The following is an 18,410-nucleotide window of genomic DNA, read 5'->3' on the forward strand; positions in this document are numbered from 1 at the left end:
CACAATGTGGGACTCAGAAGTCAAACATGCAGTTTTATAAATCAGAATAAAAAGTTGATGAATACTGTAATATTCACATCATCAAAACCTGAGTTCAAAGCCAAAATTTCCCAAAAGCACATCAGTATCCAAGCTGTAGCATATTTGAATGAGATAGGTAATAAATGTTGATGCAAATTTGCAACAAACAGATCAGAACCCACAATAGGATAAAAACAACTCTTGGAGCCAAATTTCAGCCAATGTTTGAAATGTGTTCACACTTACTCAGATTCCACTTGAGCCCAGTTGTTGTTACATTATTGCACCGATTTCCGACAGGGATAAGGCCACACCATTTCCCTTCTAGACCTGTGTTGACACACAATCTATGGTGACCCTGCCAGAAAAAACATGGGTTATGCAACATTATCATGTCTTTTCAAATAAAAACAATAATCAATCAGTGCTGAGAACATGCAGTTTTATAGCAGCTAAAAAAATCCCAAACTTTTATGACAATTCATTTCAGTCCAAACATTTTTCTTATTGACAGACAATAACACTTATTTGGCTGTCACTCATGAAACTTAGCTGCAAGAGTCAATTTGGTGGCAACTCCTTATAAAATTCAATGTCAGCTGTATTTGTACATCAATAACATATATAAACAATAACATTAATGATCACTTCATGCTGCTCAACAAAGAAGTGATATTGCTTTGCACTACTCCAAGAGTCTAGGGCGGGGGTGGGATGGAGGGTGTGAGAGCTATGTCATTTTGTGCCCCAGAAGCTTTATGTTCATCCCACCTCCACTTTCAGCCCCCATCCATCAAATAGTGAGTGGGACAGGAATGGAGTTCAAAAGGATGTAGGGAAATAATCAGAGATATAGTGCATTAAACTTAATGCAGAGAAGTCCACGGTGATACATTACGATAGGGTATAAGGAAAGATCATGAATATAAATGGCCCAGGTCTGAAAAGTGAGCAGGAACAGAAGGACATGGATGGACTCATCCATAGCAGCTTGAAAGAGGCAGGAACCATTGAGTGAATGGTCAGTAGAAAACATGGAATCCTGGAACTCCCAAGTACAGACAGGGAGTGAAAATAAAACCCCAGAAAGCACTAGTTCAGCCACAATCAGAGAGTTGCATCCAGTTCTCATGACTAGAATGGATATGAAAGTCCAGCAGAGGTTGAGAAAAGATTTACTAGAATACTCTTGGGTAAAAGGATGTTAGTTATGTGGATACACTGGAGAAACTGGGACTGCTCTTAGAGGCAAAGAGAATTCAGAGATGATTTGATAGAGATGAATATTATCATTACTTGATAAATAGAGGAAACCTATTCTCATCAGTGGAATGTTCGAGAATTACAATGACTGGCAAAAGAGTCAGACTTAATGTGAAGAAATATACTTTTATACAGTGAATAGTCATGATTCGGAAACCAAAACCTTCACATTCTGGAAATCTGAAATTAAAACAGAAAATCGTGTAAGTACTCAGCAGGTCAGACAGCAACCACAGAGAGAGAAACAGTGACCTGCTGAGTACCAGCAATGTTTTCTGTTCCAAAATCCTGATCTGGAATTCATTACCTGTTAAAAAAAATTGGTAGAAGCAGATTCAGTTGTTACTGTCAAAATAAAACTTGATATATACTTGAGGGAAAAATAAATTTCAGGGCTGTGGGGAAGAGCTGTAGTATGGAGCTGACTAGATTGCTCTTGCAGGTAGGCAGTGCAAGCTCGATGGTCTGAATGGCCTTCTTCCTGGCTGTAACACTTCCATGATTCTAATTTAGTGTTGCCAGGTACTCAAGGCAGGTCAGATAAGATAAACAGCATAAGGTTATTGACGTGAAACACTAACTCAGATGCTGCCTGGCCTGCGGAGTACATCCAGCACTTGCTGTTTTTATACCAAAGAACACAAGTGCTTTAAAGCCTCTTGCTCTGAATAATAGAAAGATATTTCTGGTCAGGTGCTCTTCAAAATTAACAAATAAATTAACCACTGCAAAGTTATTACTTAATTTGACTAAAGTTATAATGTTTTGTTCAAATTATCACCTTCAACCTCCTCCCTTAAACCCCATCAAAGAAAGGCAAACTCTTAAATAAAAAGACATGGATTTACATGGTGCTTTTCAAGCTCCCTTCTGAAGTACCATTCCCAGCAAATGAAGTACTTGAAGTACTATTGATATCTGGTTGCTCTTATAATATGGGAAATGTGCCAGGCAATTTAAGTACTAGCCAGGCATCAAGGATAAAACTCTTTTGCTCTTCTTCAAAATACTGGCAGTGGAATTTCTTTATGCCCATCTAAGTGAGAATGGACCTCAACTTAATGCTGCATTTGCAAGATGGCATCTCCAAACGGTGCATCCTCTCAGGACTTCACCAACATTTAGTTTTGATTTTTGATCTTCAGTGTCTGGAGTTGGACCTGAACTCAGGACCGTCAGATTCAAGGAAGCGCATGCAACTGAATACAATATCGTTTAGATTTCAATTGTTAAAGTCTATTATAGTCCCAGTGGAATGCTGCCTTCAACATGTGGATCGTTCGCTCAAAGCACTCATGACTGACTGCCTGTGAAATTTGCCGTCAGGACACATGAACTGCTCACATAAGCTCACAGCAGGAATCTGCTATGCACTGCCAACTAGTTTAATGGACAGGTACAAAACCTGCCAAGCAACTCTAATTTAATGCCATGTGGCACTTAACTATAACTGACTGCATGTGGGGCACACATCCTCTAGCCTTAAAATGCTTCAAAGGAGGTTTCAAATATTTGTTCGCATTGTCATGTTTGGGGTAGTTAGATGGAGTGTAAAGACTCAGCCAAATTGAGTTAGATGACACACAATATGAAGGCATGAAGTGAATGTTGCCAGCAAATGACAAAATTGCACACCATCTGACCTCTACTGAAATGATGATGTTGCCATGTGTCTTCATGAGGAAGTTCTGAGGTGAATGTTTTGTATTTGACACTTCAGGGTTTCAATCCTATGAAGACAACAATGTGCTCTGTGGTAACTTTGCCTCTACAGCAAACTTTCTCATAGATAGAAAAAAAATCAGAGACCTAAAATTCTCTGGTTTTAAAAATGATCAAGTTCACCGTCTTTGCAACTTCACTACTGAGAAAAGATCTCAATTGCCTATTATAGATAGTTGCTGTCAAACATACCATCACTTTTTAGCTCGTTCTAGTGATAAACTTGTAATTTTGCTGCTAATCGATAGCATCCTGATAGTGAAACTTCTACTTTGATGGCCTCTTTTCCCCTGGTGGGAAACAAATAAATGCTGTTTCTATGGGCATTTTTTCTTGCTGCTCTGCTCTGTGCATATTTGTGTTGCATACAGTTTCCTTTCTATATTTGTAAAATCCTGCAGATGGCAATTTTGTGTGCCTGACTGATTTGTGCTAATTACAGTTATTACCAGTCACTTTGCTCACCTTGTGTAATTTCCCCTCAATTTTATGAGAAATTATGCACATTAATAAGACTAATTAAAGCAGGGTTTCCCTATGTGAGAAACACGGGCATGCTGCAGCACCAAAATAAATGGCAAAATAAGTAGAGCGTTTTGCTTTCAGATGAGCAGTAGAGCAGTCTAAGAAGTTTAAATCCAAAATGTATGCATTTAATAAATAATAAAGCAATGTATCTAAATTTATACATCCACCAAAAATCTCCTTTCCTCCTGATGTTTCAAGGTTGACAAATGTCTTGATTTAAACTGATCACATTTGCTGCAGAACCTTTGCTCAGAGCAGACTCAAGTCCCCTAAAGACTGTCGAGTAAAATTGAGCCTCAAGGAATTCGAGTGAGTATTGCGGAAGAGGTAAGAAAGGGGTTGTGCAATCGGATGTAGAGAAGAGAGGCATTCTTGAATTGCAGTGACAAAATGTGTCCCCAGAGACTGGTGCTGGGACCTCAACATTTAACCCGGATATAGAAAACATATCCCTAGTTGCAGATAAGGTAGGGGGTGTGGTAAACTCTAAGGAAAGGCACAGACTGTTGCAAAAAGACAGAAAGATTAAGACAGGTGGTGCAAACTGTGGCTCTGCCTGTGGACCATTCTGATGGCCTTCTAAGAGTTCATGCTGTCATGGAGTCATAGAACTATACAGGCCCTTTGGCCCAACTCATCCATGCTGACCAAATTGCCTAACTGAGCTGGTCCTATTTGTCTGCATTTGGCACATAATCCCTCTAAACCTTTCCTATCTGTCCAAATATCTTTTAAATGTTGTAATTGTACCCATCTCAGTCAGAAGGCTGTTTCCACAGTTTCTAAATGATGCTTAGAAATGGTTGATAAAACATTCAAATAATTACTATTAACAACAATTAAAAAATAAACCACAATAATCAAAATGCCAAAAAATGCAGATGCTGGAAATCTGAAATAAAAACAGAAAAATGTTAGAAATACTCAGAAGGTCAGGCAACGTTTGTGGAGAAAGAACCAGAGCTAATGTTTGAGATTGATGACCATGTGATCTGAAGGTTATGATAAAAAGTCACCAACCTGAAATATTAACTCTATTTCTTCACAGATACTGCTTTGATCAGCTGACAATTTCCAGCATTTTCTGTTTTTATTTTAAAAACCAATAAATTCAATTACAACCACAATCAACTTAAGTAAATTAACATTAATTAAAATAAAGTTTTAAAAAAATCTGTCACTTACTTTGGTGTGGATTGGTGACCCTGTACAAATGAATAGGGCTACACTCAATGCACCAGCTATGGCTGGTGTAAAGCTAGGGGGCTAGATACAAAATGTGTCTGACCCCTCAGCTCAGTGTCTTATGGAACTTCCACTGGACTCAGTGCTGAGTTCAGTAGCACAGCAGGGCAGATGCGTTGCAATATTCTACAAATTTTATCAGACATTTTGAATCAGTCAATGCAGCTCAAAATTATGGAATATGCTAATATACATACTGCAGCTGGCCTTGATTTTTCTATGGACTGGCTGGTTTGCCACCATTATAGAGTCATAGAGTTATATAGCATGGAAACAGGCCCTTTGGCCCAACTGGTCCATGCCGACCAGGATGCCCATCTAAGCTAGTCCCATTTGCCCGTGTTTGGCCCATATCCCTCTGAACCTTTCCTATCCATGTACCCGTCCAAGTGTCTTTTAAATATTGTTAATATACCTGCCTCAACCACTTTCTCTGGCAGCTCATTCCATATACTCATGACCCTCTGGTTCTTGATTCCCCAACCCTGGGAAAAAGACTGTGTGCATTGACCCTATCTATGCCCCCCATGATTTTATACACCTCTATAAGGTCACCGCTCAGTCTCCTATGCTTCAATGAATAAAGTTCTAGCCTGCTTGACCTCTCTCTGTAACTCTGTCGTACATCACACAAACAGGCCCTTCGGCCCTATTGGACATGATGACCAAGATTCTCATCAAACCTAGTCCCATTTGCCGGTGTTTGGCCCCTGAACCTTACTTGTCCATGTACCTGTCCAAGTGCCTTTTCAATGTTATTAATGCGCCTGCCTCAACCACTTCCTCTGGCAGCTCATTCCATATACTGACCACCCTCTGGGTGAAAAAGTTGCCCCTTAGGTTCCTATTAAATCTCTCTCCTCTCACCCTAAGCCTTTGTCCTTTAGTTCTTGATTACCCGACCCCAGGAAAAAGACTGTACATTCACCCTGTCTATGCCCCTCATGATTTTATACACCTCTATAAGATCACCTCTCATTCTCTTATGCTCCAATGAATAAAGTCCAAACCTGCACAACCTCTCTCCATAACTCAGTCCCTCGAGCCCTGGCAATATGGTCGTAAATCTCCTCTGCACTCTTTCCAGCTTAATGGCATCTTTCCTATACCAGGGTGACCAAAACCGAACACAGTATTCCAAATGCGACCTCATCAATGCCTTGTGCAATTGCAACACAATATCCCATTATGATCCAGCCCAGGTATTGCTTTTAACTCTCTGTTTTTGTTTCTGTTTTCTACATCTTCATCCTCCACAACTTAGATAGCTTAAAAAATCATCATGTTCGTTTAGGTTTTCTACCGTTAGGCTCCAAAACAAGCATGGATAGTTTCCACTACTAGCATTTCCTCTTTTTCACCCTACCTTGTTCCTTACCAAAAGGTTATATGCTGCAATATGCAATGACTTCATTCCCAACATTTAATTATGGTATGTTAGTATCACTCTGTTCAAGACACCAATCCTCATTTAATATTGGGATAATTGATGGCATCTCTGCTGAACTCTTTCTCAAAGGGGCTGGATGATAAATATTCCCCAACACTATCACTATTGAGGCTCTATCTTCACTTAGAATACTGTGAAACCAAAGTATTGGTGAAGGACAAAAGTAGAACAGCTACAACTTTAAATTAAGTTCTGCCAAAAACAAAATTTCATCAGATGGCATTGCTGAAGAAAGTTGCTTTTAATGACGGTTGTTTTATGATACTAGTAACTGTGTGCTTAAATTCTATTGCAACAGGTTGTAAAAATTAAATAAACCTGGTAATTTGTGAGACACTGCCAGAAATTGAGCACAGAAGTGGCCTGGATTGCATAAGAACCCAATTGAAAGACAAGCCTGAAGGACACTTAAGTCACTTGCTTTTGGAGATGTTACTGGACAGGCCAGAAATGATCAGCCTGTGGATATTGGGATTTCCAGAAGACCTTGAGTAATAAGCCACATATGAGGCTGTTACACAAGATTAGGCCTCAGGGCATCATTTATTTATAGTGTAATTATGATCAGATGGCAGACAGAAAAGAGAGACTAATAATGTGGGTCATTTCCAGGATTGCAGTGTGTAACTAATGAAGTGCTACGGAGATCACTCTATGGGCCTCAGTTGCTAGTAATCTATATCAGTAACGTAAACGAGAGGACCAAGTAAAATGTATCTGAATTTACCAACAAGGCAAAACTAGGTGAGTAAATGAGGATGGAAAGTTGCTGCAAAGAGATAAGGACCTGCGAAGAGAATGCAAAAGAAGATGGCACATAGAGTATCAAATGAAGAATTGTAAGATTATCCATTTAAATATTAGAAGGCAGTAAGGGTGGGGAGGAGTTACAGAGATGAAGACATAGAGTCCACTCCTCAGCCTCAACCCAAGAAAGATCTCTTCCTAGAGCCTTCTTTCTGCGACAAGTGGCTTGTTCGTCTGCAACTCATTGGTATATTTTTCTAGTTTGTAAGAATTGCACTTGTGTTTGGAAATCCTTTGTAGAATTATAATCCCTGTTAGAATTTACTCCTCGAATAAATGTGCCCCATTTAAATAAATAGCTGTGCTTAATCTGTTTCGTTAGATGGAAGCATCTCCTCTTTGGTTGGGAGGGGAGATCCACAGCTCGAAACAGTGATTACTGACAGCTAAACCCCTTCAGAAAAGAGACTAAAGTAGTTCAGTAAATTAGTCTTTGCATTATAGGTTGATACAGTAATAATCTCCCTAAAGTGAGGCAACTGATACACACCTGTAAGACTTAAAGCTTGGCATAAGTTTAAGACTCTAGAACAGGTACACACAGTGTCATCATATTACCACTTAAACCGCTAGCAATGGGCGCTCCATGGACATAACAACTTGTATGTGAATAGGTTTTAACTTATATTGTTCAGCTTGCCAAATCAGTTTGAAACATACAGTATACATAATCTGAACCCTGACTCTGGGCACACTCCGGACTCCAGCTCCAGCCAAATATCCAGCACATGCTCCAGATCCCAACTGCAACAACATATCCAACCCACACTCCAGACCCTGACTCCGGCCATACACCAGACCAACCTTGCAAATATAGGCACATGTCTCTACTCCTTTGGTGCCTCCCGAAGAAGAATCTGTCGCGGAGTCTTGGGCTGACCTTGCAAGGACGTGGATAATATGTTAGTGGATAACAAGGACGTAATGTACAAAGTACAAAATGTTAACATCCAGGTAAATGATTAGAATTATATATGTTAGCATTACAATGGTATGTTAAAGGGTATGTGGTAATTAGCCTTTGTTGCAAAGGGGCTGCTGTATTAGATTAAGGATGTTTTGCTGCAATTAAGTAAAGCTTTGAAAAAAACCTGAGATAGAGTACCCTGTAGAGCTTTTAGCTTCTCTTCTCAGGAAGGATATACTTATATTGGATGGAAAGGCTGATTGATTAGAATAGAGCAATTTTCTCTGGAGATTTGAATAACGAGCAATAAGCTCATTAAAACATAGAATTTTTAGATTGTAACCAGGGAATTGCTTTGTTTCACAAGATGCTTCAGGAAGGCTAATAGTATTGTCAAAGATGACTGCTGCCCTTGCCACTCCCTTTCCTCTCTTCTACCTCTGGCAGAAGATACAGGAGCTTGAAAGCCTGGACGTCCAGACTTAACAGCTTCTTCCCCTCTGCAATCAGACTTCTGAACCAACCACCTCTTTCACATCACCTTCCCAGTGGTGCTGCCACATTTTTGGATTCTTAATTCTATTTCTCTTGGCTATTCTGTTATTTTCACCTGCATGTATCAATGGTGCTGAGGTGGAGATGGTTGAGAGCTTCAAGTTCCTAGGTATAAATGTCACCAACAGCTTGTCCTGGTCCAACCACATAGACACTATGGTCAAGATTGCACACCAGCGCCTCTACTTCCTCAGAAGGCTAAGGAAATTTGGCATGTCCCTGTTGACCCTCATCAATTTTTATAGATGCACCACAGGAAGCATCCTATCCATATGCATCACAGCTTGGTATAGCAACTGCTCTGGCCAAAACTGTAAGAAATTGCAGAGGGTTGTGGACACAGCTCAGTCCAATGTGAAAACCAGCTTTCCCTCCATGGACTCTGTCTACACTTCATGTTGCCTTGGGAAAACAGCCAACATAATCAAAGACCGCTCCCAGCCCAGATATCCTCTCTTCTTCCCCCCTTCCATTGGGCAGAAGATATAAAAGCTTGAAAACATACCACCAGGCTCAAGGACAGCATCTATCCTGCTCACAATCAGACCCTTTGTACAATAAAGTTCAACTCTAGATCTCACAATCTACCTTGCTGTGGCCCTTGCACCTTATTGTCTACTTGCATTGTACTTTCACTGTAACTGTAACTCTTTATTCTGCATTCTGTTATTTCTTTTCCCTTTGTACCACCTCAATGTACTTATATTTTGAAATGATCTGAATGGATGGCATACAAAACAAAGTTTTTCACTGTATCGTGGTTGTCACAAACCAGCAACAAAAGAAACACACTGAGCATGATTCAGTGTTAAAAACTATTTTATTAATCACTACTTATGACAATACGCAAAATAAAAGTTAAAAAAAAATGTTAGTATGTTAGAATTCAAAAATGTTAAACCTCGAACGTTAACCCCAAAACTAAACTCTTCGTGTGTGTGTGTGACAAAGTCCAAAACTCCCAGTTCCTGAATGGTTCTTAAAGTTCAGTTCCGCAAGCCATAAGGTGAAACATGAGCAAGGGCTTCTTCAACAACCACCGTTGTCTGAAGATAAGATGTAGATGTAGAAAAACATAGAGAGAGTACATACGAAATCCAAATGTTCCACGATGGAACCCAAACGACACTTCAGTGTTTACTCGGTAGTGACTTCCTCACCCCGAAAAGCATCCGAACCGTGGTCGTCCACACACACAAATACCTGTTTCCTTCTACAGGTCAGCAACAAAGTGAACTCCACCGGATTACTTCCAACTTCCATACATGGATTTCAGTGGCAAACACAGTTATTGTTTCTCATCCATCGATAGAGAAAACAAGCAGGCTGGTGTCTCTCTCCCTTCTCTCTCTCTCTCCTTCTTCTTCTGCCTTCTTCAACAACGTCATTACGTCCTTTATCTTCTATTGACGTAAGCATGCCCCACACACACATACACACACACTCTCTATCTTAAAGGGACTTTCACTGAGTCCGTAACACCTCCCACCTAAAAAAAAAATTTTTCCCAAGAAAATTTTAACCGCGCATACAGTTAGTAATGTTAATAATTATCATGCTACACAACTACATTCTATCAGATTAGTACAGATATATGTTTCCCATTTAACATCGAGAAAGACAATCAGCAATCACATTATCTTTGCCTTTAATGTGAGTTATCATGAGATCAAACTCTTGCAAAATTAAACTCCAGTTTAACAGCCTTCTGTTCTTGTTTTTGACTCGGCTCAGAAACACCAATGGGTTATGATCTGTATACACAGTCAATGGTTTCTGAGCGGTGCAAACATATACACTGAAATGTTGCAAGGCTAAAACAAGCGACAGTAATTCTTTCTCTATGGTGCAATAATTCTTTTGATGCTCATTAAATTTCTTTGAAAAGTAAGCTACAGGATGGTCAATATCATCAAGGTCACCCTTCTGCAACAACACAGCTCCTGCAGCTTCATCACTGGCATCTACTGCTAATGAAAATGGCTTTTCAAAGTCAGGTGTTTTGAGCACAGGATGGCAGCATAAAATGGCTTTCAGCTTATCAAATGCTTCTTGACAAGAATCTGTCCAGACAAACTTTACTCCCTTCTTCAGAAGATTAGTTAGGGGAAGAGCAATATCAGCAAAGTTTTTACAAAATTTTCGATAATATCCAACCATTCCCAAAAATCTTCTAACAGTCCTCGTACCTGTGGGAATAGGGAACTCAGATATTGCTTGAACTTTTGCCTGAACAGGAGCTTGCTTGCCTTGACCTACAACATAACCAAGATACGTCACAGTGGCATGGCCAAATTCACTTTTAGCCAAGTTAACTGTAAGGTTAGCCTTGGAAAGTCTTTCAAACAACCTTTCTAACGCAGAGATGTGATCTTCCCAAGTATCATTCCCAGTCACTAAGTCGTCAATGTAGGCATCTGTATGTTTTAACCCATGAATCACTGAATTAATCATTCGTTGAAATGTTGCCGGAGCATTTTTCATTCCAAATGGCAAAACATTGTATTCATACAATCCAGAAGGGGTTACAAAGGCTGAAATCTCCCTTCCTCTATCTGTTAATGGAACACACCAGTACCCTTTTAATAGGTCAATCTTTGTAAGAAATTTTGCCTTTCCCACTCTGTCTATGCAATCATCCACCCTAGGAATAGGGTAAGCATCTGACTTTGTTACAGCATTCACTTTCCTGTAATCTGTGCAAAATCTAACAGTTCCATCAGGTTTAGGTACAATAACACAGGGCGAACTCCAATTTGAAGTAGAATGTCTAATAATATCATTTTCCAACATGTACTCTATTTCCTGATCAACAAGTTTACTTTTTTCCACATTCATTCGATATGGATGTTGTTTGATTGGTTTTGCATCCCCAACATCAACATCATGGGTAATTATCGATGTTCTGTTTGGAACATCTGGGAACAGATTTTTAAATTTTAAAATTAATTCTCTCATCTGTTGTTTTTGTGAAACTTGTAAATGGTCCAACTTCGTTTCAAGGTTCTCCATGATATTTTGGTTTTTTAGTTTCAATGGAACAATATTTGGTCTAAATTGGCCTTCCTCAACATCAACATCAGGCATTCTAGAAACAACCTTTACACCATCCACCAAGGCCACAACTGAATCCCTCTCATAATAAGGTTTTAGCATGTTTACATGACAGAGTTGTGTTTTCTTGCGTCTATCTGGTGTTTTGATTATATATGTTAGATCAGTCACTCGAGATTCAATAACATAGGGTCCAGAAAAACGAGCTTGCAAGGGATTATTTTGGCTAGGGAAAAATACCAACACCTTTTGCCCCACTGCGAATGTCCTAGGCCGAGCACGTCTATCAAAATATGTCTTCATTCTTATCTGGCTTGTTTTCAAATTCTCTCTCACTAGCTGGCAGACTCTCTCCAACCGAGTTTTAAATTTTTGGACATAGTCCAACAGACTCAAGTGCACTTCCTCATTAACCCATTGCTCTCTTAACAACTCCAAAGGTCCTCTCACCCTATGTCCAAATACAAGCTCAAACGGACTAAATCCTATTGACTCCAGGATTGATTCTCTAACGGCAAACAAAAGTAAATGAACGCCTTCGTCCCAATCCTTGGTGTTGTTCCACCATAAAATCCTTCCTCAACAAAGACAAATCTTTAAATTCAGGCTCACTGTAAGGATGTTGATCCTCCAGTGAAGACAGAAAAGTCTCAGATAAGGCATCATAATTTTCTTCCTGTTTAGGACTGTCACAAGGAACTACATCAGACTGCACCGGACTGTCTGTCTTGGCTAATTCTCTAGCTCTAGCTCGAGTCACCGCACATGATGGGTAAACATCTGGATCATTCTCAGACTCATCAATCCTTGGTTTGGTTGTTAACCGTACCACAGGATCACTTTCTCCATCTGCAAGGTCATTTCCCAATAACAACGAAACTCCTTCCACTGGCAAACTAGGTCTTATCCCTATCTCGACTGGTCCTTCTACGAACTTTGACTTTAAAATCACCCTGTGAAAAGGGACAGACATGGTCTCACCTGCAACGCCTCGTATTAGATTTACTTCACCAGTGTCACTTTCTTCACCAAAATTTAAAACACTGTCCAGCAAGAGAGATTGACAAGCCCCAGTATCTCTAAGAATTTTCACTGGCACCTGGGGTGACTCATCATTCAGTGAAACAAAACCCTCTGATATACGAACGGAATTCTTTTTTCACCTCCTCCAACTTTTCCGCTTTTCCCTCTTGCAAGGACTGGTCTTTAACAGCATCTCCTAAACCTTTTTGATTTTTAATTGCCTGAAAGCAAGCATTGGGCCCAGCTTCCTTCTTTTTCTTCAAAAGGGCACAATTAGATATCACATGGCCATGTTTCCTACAGTAATAACAAGTACGCTCAACAGGTTTCTCCAGCCCTGGCTTCTTTTCATCTTTTCCTTTTTGATTACCTCCCAATTTAATCTCCGGTTTACCTGGATTGTCTTTGTAACTCTTTTGAAAGGTTTTAGGTTGTCCCCATTTGGATTTATGGGTTAAAGCATAATCATCTGCCAACCTAGCAGTTTCTTGTAAAGTTTCCACTGCCTTTTCATTTAAATATGTTGTTAATTCAGCTGGAACACATCTTTTAAAGTCTTCCACCAGTATCAATTCTGTCAATTTATCATAATCCCCATCTACATTTTTAGCCAGGCACCATCGTTCAAAACATATTCTCTTTCCATTGGCAAATTCCATATAAGTCTGATCTGCAGATTTCCTCAAGTCTCTGAATTTTTGTCTATAAGCCTCAGGGACCAATTCATAGGCCTTCAAAATAGCTTGTTTTACCTTGGTATAGTCAGCTGCATCCTCAGCAGACAAAGCAGAATAAGCTTTTTGAGCTTTACCTTTAATCACACTCTGTACCATAAGAGCCCATCCTTTCCTTGGCCAGTTTGAACTCACAGCCACCTTTTCAAAATGTTGGAAATACTGATCAACCTGATCTTCTTCAAAAGGAGGGACTAATCGAACCTCCCTGCTGGCTGAAAAACCATCTTCAGAATCAGATTCCAAACTCCTACGCTTCATTTGTAACTCATGCTGCCTCTGTTTCTCCTTTTCCTCACTATCCAGCTCCATCCTCTTCAATTCCATCTGCTTCATTGCTAGATCAGCCTCTATCTTCATCCGAGTTAGCTCTCGTTCAGCCTGTATCTTTAACTGGGTTTGCTCTCGTTTAGCCTCTAATTTCTTTTGTTCTCGTTCAGCCTTTAATTTCTTTTGCTCTCGTTCAGCCTCTATCTTTTTTTGTCCCAACTCGAACTTCAGTCGTGTTTGTTCTAACTCCATCTTTGCTATCTGCACCTGTGCCTCAGAAATTGCTATTTCACGGCCAGGAAACTGTTTTAACACTTCCTTCTCAAACACCTTCTTCTCCAAATAATAGTCAACTATCATTCTATGAATAACTGCTTTTCTCATAGACTGCTTTACTTCTGTAAGGTTTAGCTTTGTAGCAATCTTTATCAAATCATCCTTTTTCGCCACCTCCAATCCCTTTAGGGTTGGTGACTCCAAAAATGCCTTAATATCCATTGCTGCTGGTTTCCACACACACAAGCCAATTAAAAAGAATTTGGATTGAATCCCGAACAAATCTTGTCAATCTGGGGAACGATCCCAGACAACACTCGTTAATCTTTGGATTGGATCCCAGACGAATCTCGTTAACCTTGGGAACTATCCCGGACGAGCCCCCAATTTTGTCACAAACCAACAACAAAAGAAACACACTGAGCATGATTCAGTGTTAAAAACTATTTTATTAATCACTACTTATGATAATACGTAAAATAAAAGTTAAAAAAAAATGTTAGTATGTTAGAATTCAAAAATGTTAAACCTCGAACGTTAACCCCAAAACTAAACTCTTCGTGTGTGTGTGTGTGACAAAGTCCAAAACTCCCAGTTCCTGAATGGTTCTTAAAGTTCAGTTCCGCAAGCCATAAGGTGAAACATGAGCAAGGGCTTCTTCAACAACCACCGTTGTCTGAAGATAAGATGTAGATGTAGAAAAACATAGAGAGAGTACATACGAAATCCAAATGTTCCACGATGGAACCCAAACGACACTTCAGTGTTTACTCGGTAGTGACTTCCTCACCCCGAAAAGCATCCGAACCGTGGTCGTCCACACACACAAATACCTGTTTCCTTCTACAGGTCAGCAACAAAGTGAACTCCACCGGATTACTTCCAACTTCCATACATGGATTTCAGTGGCAAACACAGTTATTGTTTCTCATCCATCGATAGAGGAAACAAGCAGGCTGGTGTCTCTCTCCCTTCTCTCTCTCTCTCCTTCTTCTTCTGCCTTCTTCAACAACATCATTACGTCCTTTATCTTCTATTGATGTAAGCACGCCCCACACACACATACACACACACTCTCTATCTTAAAGGGACTTTCACTGAGTCCGTAACATGGTACATGTGACAATAATAAAACACCTCCCAATTACTTCAGATTGCACTACTATCTCTACACCATTCTGTTGTCTTGCACTCGTCGCTGTATTCATTATCACCATGTGTACTGTTTACTCTGTGAGCTTCTTGTGAGCAAGGAATTTCATTGCACCCTGGTGCATATGACAATAATCTAATCTGAATCTAATCTGAATCTGATGTACATGTTGGAAAAACACTTTGTACACATTTTGTGTCCCTTTGAAAACTGTGTGTGCAAATCTGTTTTATTTAAAATATCTTTCTAAACTTCCTTTAAGTCAATTTTGACTGCACAAGTGTCAAATTTTGTTTGATAGTGTTCACGTGAAGTGTATTGGAACTTCTTATGGAAATTGTTGTTTGTTTCTATGGATGCTGTGCAGTCAGATGTTATCCATGGAAAAGTATTTATTCAAGGATGCAAGTTGTTTGCAGCACTGCAGAGAACTGCTGAGGCTCCTAAATATTACATTTTGAAACAGCATATGCGAGTTGGGGAAAATTTGTCATCAAGTGAAATATTATTTCTGATTCAGTTTACTTCAGAAAACTGATTTGTAGTTTGTAAATGGAGGAGCATAGTCTGTCAAAATGTCACTTTTCACCAGTCAGGTGGTCAGGAGCTGACAGTGGCAAACAGCAATCCTTCCCTTGTGTCCTTCCATTATTCCATTCATATATACAGACATAAAGTGGATCTATAAGTTGGACACAAGAAATATATTTGGAATATCCACAAAATATAATTTCCATGTTACTCTGTGTTAGCTGGTACAACTTTTGCACTATTGTTACTGAGTTTATACAAGAAATGACAATTTATTTTTGTGGCTTGCACTCACTTTGGGCAGACATATGTCCATTACTTTGACTGAACAGGTTGGTAATAATACTGATTTAAAAAAACTACATTTGCCTAAATCAAATCACAGGTGTTTATTCACGTTCATTAGTACTGGAGCAGTAGTACCTGAGTTGTAGAAGGGCTTGGTTTCTGTCTGATGACTGAATTTTGCCCTTGTGCATTATGTGCCTTTCAGCAAAGTGAAACTAGTTATTTTTAACAGAAAGGTAATACTACAAGATATTAAAAAAAACTGTACAAAAGCAGAACAATTCATCACAATGTCATTTAATAACACGAGTGAATAATTGATTGACCTGTATTTACATCGTTAGCAATGTAGTTTGTTAGTGGCATGAATTACAATAAATTCTGCAAATCAAAATTTTGTTGCTTATCATCTTTACAGCGCCAGCCTACTTGAACTTAAAGATTTAATAAAAAGTTACTCATCACTGCCATTCAATTCAACTTTGCGTAGGCTACACAGACTGGAAACATTTCCATACATTAGAAAATAGAACTGAACTAAGCCCTGAAAAATAGATGAACTTTGGGGGTCTTTTTTTTTAAAAATACCCTTTACCATCAAAGATTTATGTTCCTCTGCTCACTGCCAGATGCCACCTCACTCCATGAGAATTATCTTCCGAAACTTGATTTGCGTTCCATATGATGAACAGCAGAATTTTTCACAATTAACTTTCTTTTCCACAGGAAAATGGTCCAAAGCCAAAGATCACCACCACTTTAAGAATAAGATTGCTAACTTGGCTTGGCAATTTATTTACCTTATGTTCCTATATTGCCAGTTCTGCATGAAGCAAATACTGGGCCTTCAGATTTAAGTTTCCATCTGAATTAGCCTTGCTATTATCTTGGCTGCAAATTACAGGGAACTGTTTCATGACTTGTCCTGGAAGGTGTGTGTAAAATGTCCTGAAATGAGTAGTGGTTTTTAATTACAGTCTCTGAGATGATCAAATCATCCCATGATAGTGTTAAAGCTCACACATGACCATTTGGATGAGGTTTAGGGAGTTGTCATCAACCAGAGAATGGTTCTCCAGTATGAATCAGCACAATACAACGGGAAGGGAGGGGTTGAGGGCAGAAATTTGAAGGAAAGCGCTTCTTTTCTTTTTTATTTGGCATAGAAATAAGCCATTCAGCTCACCGGCTCTGTGTTTGCTCCCAGCAGAACAATCCCATCACTTCATTCTCAACAAGCCCTGCAACTTATTCTTTCTCACACCATCAGTTCCTTTTAGTTGCTTACACTAGGAGGTAGTTTACAGTAGCCAAATGACCTTTAGGAAGTCGCAGGAAACAGTACACCTGGTAGAAATGTACACAGGCACAAGGAGAATGTGCAAACCCCACACAGGAACTGCTGGGTGTGAGAGAGAATAAGTTGCAGGTCCCTGGAGTTGTGAGGCAGCAGCACTAACTGCTGCACCATCATGCTGCTCACTTTCCCAAAGTTTAAAAAGTTTTACTGACCTACGTTCAAAGAATCAGTATTCTGTACCCAACGGAAGATTACATTTCATTGTACTTTTCTTCATGATGCTGCAGCTGTAAAATGATAGCCTAGTGGTGAAGCCACTATTGCACTGAATTATCGAGACCGATGGTCCCAGGATCAAGGCCAAGTCTGCGGTGGATTAGACTCGATTAATGCAAATATTGCGATGCAACAACTGACCTTAGCTCTAGGTTTGGGGAGGAGAAAAAAAATATAGCCTGCATCCATGTTCCTCACTGCTGGATCCAGTGGCTTTAATGGGAAGGTGAGGTAGGAAAGAATCAGACTTAGCTGTGACAACTCTGTAGTTGAATAGACAGCTGGTACTTGAGGGATGGCCACCTGAGTGAGTTATCAGGTGGGGAGTAATCAGAATACATGAAATTTCATTGCAGCTAAAAAATAACTTGTGCATCGTTGGAGCGATGCTCCCTTAATAAATTAAATCCTCTCAAAAAGAGCACACCCTCTTAAGTGAAGCCACATTAAAATCTCAAATTGAAAATGTTTTACTGTTCCAGCAGCAAAGTTAGGTATAAAATCCCTGCAAATGTGTCTTCATATATGTTAATATTTTTCTCATTGCATTTAGAATTCTTTTTTGGCATGCTTGTGGCTGCAATAACTTTCGGAAATAGCACATCTCTTACATTCAGTTAAGCTTCCAGTTGTAAATTATTTCTAAGTACGTTATGGCAAACTGCTGTACATAAGTTAGCAGAGGCCTCAGTGAAATACTGACAGTGGCCTACAGGCAATTTTCAAGAGAAACTGAGTTGAAAGAGAAGACCCTTCAATTCACATTCATTTCAAGCTTGACACACATTTTACCCAGACTGCAATGAAGATTTGAAAAATGTCTTTTATGCGTCACATTTGTCCTATGGCTGGAAGGCAGAGAGAGTCATTAAGTAAATGGTGAAAATCAAATAAAAAGATTTTCGGCTCCTCGAAGGGTCAGCTGGTTATGGCAGTAAGAAGCTATGGTACAGACCAGGGAGATCTTGTGCAAACACAAGAACATAACATGAAGAATGTTGATGGGA

The 18,410-nt window shown here is 39.5% G+C and overlaps 1 protein-coding gene across 12 annotated transcripts in view; it reads right to left on the minus strand.

Annotated features, from left to right (window-relative positions):
• tpk1 (thiamin pyrophosphokinase 1) overlaps positions 1-18,410 on the minus strand; it is a 254,012-nt gene that overhangs the window by 112,063 nt on the left and 123,539 nt on the right. For all 12 annotated transcript variants that reach the window (XM_052016641.1, XM_052016649.1, XM_052016650.1 and 9 more), the window contains one exon: positions 268-379. In XM_052016641.1, coding sequence (XP_051872601.1) covers positions 268-379 — 112 coding nt within the window. The remainder of the gene's footprint in view (positions 1-267; positions 380-18,410) is intronic.

The sequence above is a fragment of the Pristis pectinata genome, chromosome 5, assembly GCF_009764475.1.
Source record: "Pristis pectinata isolate sPriPec2 chromosome 5, sPriPec2.1.pri, whole genome shotgun sequence".
In the NCBI taxonomy this organism is placed as follows: domain Eukaryota; kingdom Metazoa; phylum Chordata; class Chondrichthyes; order Rhinopristiformes; family Pristidae; genus Pristis; species Pristis pectinata.